Genomic DNA, 4386 nt, shown 5'->3' with positions numbered 1-4386 from the left:
TGCAGGGCGCCCGGCTGGTGGCGGTCTCTCCTGCGCCACCCTGGACTCTGCGGGGTGTCCGACTGGGCTTCGGCGGTCCTCCCCGGACTGTGCGCTCGGCCTCACTCCGCCGCTCTCCTTGCTTCTCTGCGTCTCGGGGTCTCTGCGCCCCGCCCCCGCCCCGCAGACGTGTCCCGGGCGGTTGAGCTCCTCGAGCGGCTCCAGCGCAGCGGGGAGCTGCCCCCGCAGAAGCTGCAGGCCCTCCAGCGAGTCCTGCAGAGCCGCTTCTGCTCCGCTATTCGAGAGGTGAGCGGCGCGCGGCGCAAGGGCGCGAGCTGGTGGCCGCCGTCCTCTTCCTCCTCCTCCTGCTAGTCCCGAGCCCGGGGACTACGCCTCCCGGCAGCTCCCGAGGCGGCCAGCCTTGGGGTGCCCACGCTTCAGCTCAGTGGTTCTTCGGGAGTTGTAGTTTCCTCCGGCTCCGGTTGCGGGGGCGGGGCGGATCCTTGCGTGGCAGCAGGAGAGGGTCTAGGGGCCCGGACTCCTGCGTCTAGGGCTGGAGGAACTGGCAGCTCCCTGATGCCGCTGCCTCCTCACCCAGGTGTATGAGCAGCTTTATGACACGCTGGACATCACTGGCAGCGCCGAAATCCGAGCCCATGCCACAGCCAAGGTGGGCCCCGCACCTCATTGCTCCTGGTGTCTATTTAACTGCCTGGTCGAGCTCAGTATCTCCTTCATGCCAGTCATTTCTGTTTCCTCCCTCATGATTTTTGCTAAATCTATGTGCCACTCTTACCATTATTAAATAATCGCACATTTTTAACTTAAATGTCATACGAAGGCGTCTTTAGCAACTGCAAATGGAAACCAGTGTGGCATGACTGGCTAGAAGATAACCTTCAACATCTGTACAGTGCAAACTGGGGAAGTCATGGCGCTCTGATCTCTCACTGCACAATAGTGAGATGCTACCTCTTGCTGCTGCCCAGAGGCTCGGATCTCCCTCCAAGCCTGGCTTTCCTCTGTTTAAAAGTAAGATTGCGGCCAGGCACGGTGACTCACGCCTATAATCCCAACACTTTGGGAGGCCGAGTCAGGTGGCTCACTTGAGGTCAGGAGTTCGAGACCAGCCTGGCCAACATGGTGAAACCCCATCTCTATAGAAATACAAAAAAAAAAAAAAAAAAAAAAAAGCCGATCGTGGTGGCGGGTGCCTGTAATCCCAGCTACTTGGGAGGCTGAGACAGGAGAATAGCTTGAACTCAGGAGGCCGAGGTTGCAGTGAGCCAAGATCATGCCACTGCACTCCAGCCTGGGCAACAGAGCGAGACTTCATCTCAAAAAAAAAAAAAAAAAAAGATTGGCAAGTATGGGGTATTCAAGACACACACCAAATGGACACTTTCTCTTGCAAGTGAACAGAAAGGGACGCACAGTCATTACAGGGGGATCTTGCATTGTGCCATGGCACGTGTCCCATGTTTGGGGATAGTAACCCAGGCTAAATCGCTGTCCTCGGTTCAGATCCCCCACCCCAGCCTTCTTGCCCACCTGGCAGGGGCCCTCATCTTCAGTCGCTTTCTCTCTCCCAGGCCACAGTGGCTGCCTTCACAGCCAGCGAGGGCCACGCACATCCCAGGGTAGTGGAGCTACCCAAGACGGATGAGGGCCTGGGCTTCAACATCATGGGTGGCAAAGAGCAGAACTCGCCCATCTACATCTCCCGGGTCATCCCGGGGGGTGTGGCTGACCGCCATGGAGGCCTCAAGCGTGGGGACCAACTGTTGTCGGTGAACGGTGTGGTGAGTGGAGGGCTGAGGCAGGACTGTGGGACACAGTCTGTCTAAGGTAGCATAGCCCCTGCTTTTGACATTCACTCAACACACACTGACTGAGCTCTGCCTCTATGGCTAGCCCTGTGCTGGCCAGTGTTACAGACCCTGAGAGATGTTGATCTCAGCTCCTACACTCAACCTTCCCTCTCTGGGGAGGGCAGTAGGCCTCGGCTGAAATAGTCCTAAGCCAGAGACATAATAATGAGGAACTGCAAAGTACTGTGACAGCCCAGATGTGGCACCAGGCCAACATAGATACAGGAAAGTTTTGCAGAGTAAGGAACATTTGGGTTGGGTGTTGAAGGATGAGTAGGAGTTCTCCAGGCAAACAAGGTAAAGGGTGTTCCTGCTGAGGGTACTGTAGATAAGGATAATGACTTGGCATACCTCTGAGCTGAAAAGAAAGGGCTTAGTTCTGATGGAGGTCTGGGGCATGCAGGTAATTAAAATCACTGTGGTTAGGCCGGGTGTGGTGCCTCACACCTGTAATCCCAGCAATTTGGGAGGCCGAGGCAGGTGGATCACTTGAGGTCAGCAGTTCAAGACCAGCCTGGCCAACATCGTGAAACCCCCTCTCTACTAAAAGTACAAAAAATCAGCCGGGCGTGGTGGCAGTCATCTGTAATCCCTGCTACTTGGGAGGCTGAGGCAGGGGAATCACTTGAACCTGGGAGGCAGAGGTTGCAGTGAGCCGAGATAGTGCCACTGCATTCCAGCAAGGGTGACAGAGTAAGACTCCCTCTCAAAAAAAAAAAATCACTGTGGTTAGAGTTGAGGAAGGCATAACTGGAGAGGTGGCTGGGGTCAGCCATACAGGACCTGAGTGCCAGCCTGAGAAGCTGGGACTTTGTCCCATGGGTGCTGGGGAGCTATGGGAGGGGTGAGCCAGGGATAAGCTCAGCTTGCAGGTACAGAAGGACCCCTCTGGGACCCTATGGAGATGAACTGAGGGGAGAGACTAGAAGCCAGAAGGCTGGGCTAAGAGTCCAAGGAAAGGGGACAAGGCCTGAGCTGGCCCAGGGCTGTGGGGACAAAGAAGAGAGAGTCAAAGCAGGCAGGCATTAGTGGGCTGTGGGCAGGGAAGTCACAAAGATGGGTCTAGATGTTTGACCAGGGACTGAGGGAACATGGGGCTGTCCCTGACGTGGGAAACCTGGGAGGTTTTGGAGGAGGACACTGAACCAGGAGTTAATGACTCTCCCACGAGGAGGACATGAGGTGTTGGCATCTCAGGGCTGCCACCAGGCTCACCAGCAGTGGGTCCCATCTCCCAGTGGGGGCTGGGTGAGGGCAGTGGGCCTCAGGCCCAGCTGTCTGTGTTGGGCCCTGCAGAGCGTTGAGGGTGAGCAGCATGAGAAGGCGGTGGAGCTGCTGAAGGCGGCCCAGGGCTCGGTGAAGCTGGTCGTCCGTTACACGCCGCGAGTGCTGGAGGAGATGGAGGCCCGGTTCGAGAAGATGCGCTCTGCCCGCCGGCGCCAGCAGCACCAAAGCTACTCGTGAGTCCCTGGGTCACCACATCTCTGGGGCCTCCACTGGCTCCCTTTAACCCCAGGCTCCCAAACCAGGCCAATTCTTCCTGGACCTTCCGGCCCTGGCCCCTTCTCTGGGATGCTGACCCTTGACCCCTGGCCCAGCCTCTCACCCCAGGCTATTCTGGCCAAATCCCCTGGGGACCCCTTAGCTTCCTTCCATCCCAAGATATGGAACCTACTGTGGCTGGGATCCCTCAGCCCACTTCCCCGGGCCCTTGACTCTGCAACCCCAGTCCTGCCTCTCTCATGACCCGGAGCCCCCCTGATCCCGGGTCCCTTCTCCACCCTCCTTGCAGGTCCTTGGAGTCTCGAGGCTGAAACCACAGATCTGGACGCTCACACGCATTCTCTCCCTGTACAGTATTTATTGTCCCTAGCACTTTATTTAAAGGTCTTTTACCCTCACTGAGTGTCTGTGTGTCTGTCCTGCATCCCTGGGTTGGTGTCTTGAGATGTGGAGGGAATGCGAGGAGCTGAGGTCAGGCCAAGCCCTTGAGAAGCCCTTTTCAGAGTCTGAGGACAGAGGTTGAGACCTCTCCCTAGGTCTGAAGGCGGAGATAGGCCGGTTTCCAAGGGACTAGTCCGAGGGCGGAGGCCGGGACCCAGTCTGGGTCTGAGTGCAGGGGCAGAACTGAGGACAACGCCGCCTACCCTTAAGAGCGTCTGAGGGCGAAGGCCAAGTCCCTTCCTCCAGAGTCCTGAAACGCAGCCGGAGCCAGTGGGCGGCCTCTGTGTGGGCGGGGCGGAGCGAACCATTAGCCTCGTCCGCCGGGGGAACCCTGCAGGCCGCACTACCGTCTGCGTGGGAGTCGCGGGTGGGGGTGTCGCGGGTGGGGGTGCCGCGTGCAGTTCCCGAGACGGGCGCAGGGGTGCAGAATGAGGTGCCCTCGCCCACCGGGCGCTCACTCCACCTTCTAACCAGAGCGCGTCTTTCCGGAAGCTGCCCCCGCCTTGAAATCCAACCTTTAGCCCCATCCCGCTGCCCGCCCAGCCCTCGTGTACCGTGCGGCGCGAGGGCTAAGGCGCGCCACAGCCGGGAG

General features: G+C 58.4%; 2 protein-coding genes across 2 annotated transcripts in view; one reads left to right on the top strand and one right to left on the bottom strand.

The window, feature by feature from the left end:
- The window catches only part of LIN7B (lin-7 homolog B (C. elegans)), an 11365-nt gene extending 7614 nt beyond the window's left edge, over positions 1 to 3751 (top strand). Inside the window, exons 2-6 of the mRNA XM_011979391.1 lie at positions 6 to 285; positions 578 to 649; positions 1572 to 1781; positions 3147 to 3310; positions 3643 to 3751. Of these exons, the coding sequence (XP_011834781.1) occupies positions 6 to 285; positions 578 to 649; positions 1572 to 1781; positions 3147 to 3310; positions 3643 to 3664 (748 nt within the window). The 3' untranslated portion in view covers positions 3665 to 3751. The remainder of the gene's footprint in view (positions 1 to 5; positions 286 to 577; positions 650 to 1571; positions 1782 to 3146; positions 3311 to 3642) is intronic.
- On the bottom strand, positions 3692 to 4380 carry LOC105539158 (chromosome unknown open reading frame, human C19orf73). The gene has a single exon (XM_011979312.1). It carries the CDS (start codon positions 4319 to 4321, stop codon positions 3749 to 3751), a length of 573 nt encoding a protein of 190 aa, XP_011834702.1. The 5' UTR covers positions 4322 to 4380; the 3' UTR covers positions 3692 to 3748.
- Positions 4381 to 4386: the final 6 nt, after the last annotated feature.

This window comes from Mandrillus leucophaeus, unplaced genomic scaffold (assembly GCF_000951045.1).
Source record: "Mandrillus leucophaeus isolate KB7577 unplaced genomic scaffold, Mleu.le_1.0 Scaffold200, whole genome shotgun sequence".
NCBI lineage: Eukaryota > Metazoa > Chordata > Mammalia > Primates > Cercopithecidae > Mandrillus > Mandrillus leucophaeus.
This window is presented reverse-complemented; position numbering and strand designations above follow the sequence as displayed.

Bases quoted from the DNA above. Each gene is read 5' to 3' on its own strand.
- LOC105539158 (XM_011979312.1), bottom strand. From the start codon at position 4,321: ATGGGGCTAAAGGTTGGATTTCAAGGCGGGGGCAGCTTCCGGAAAGAC.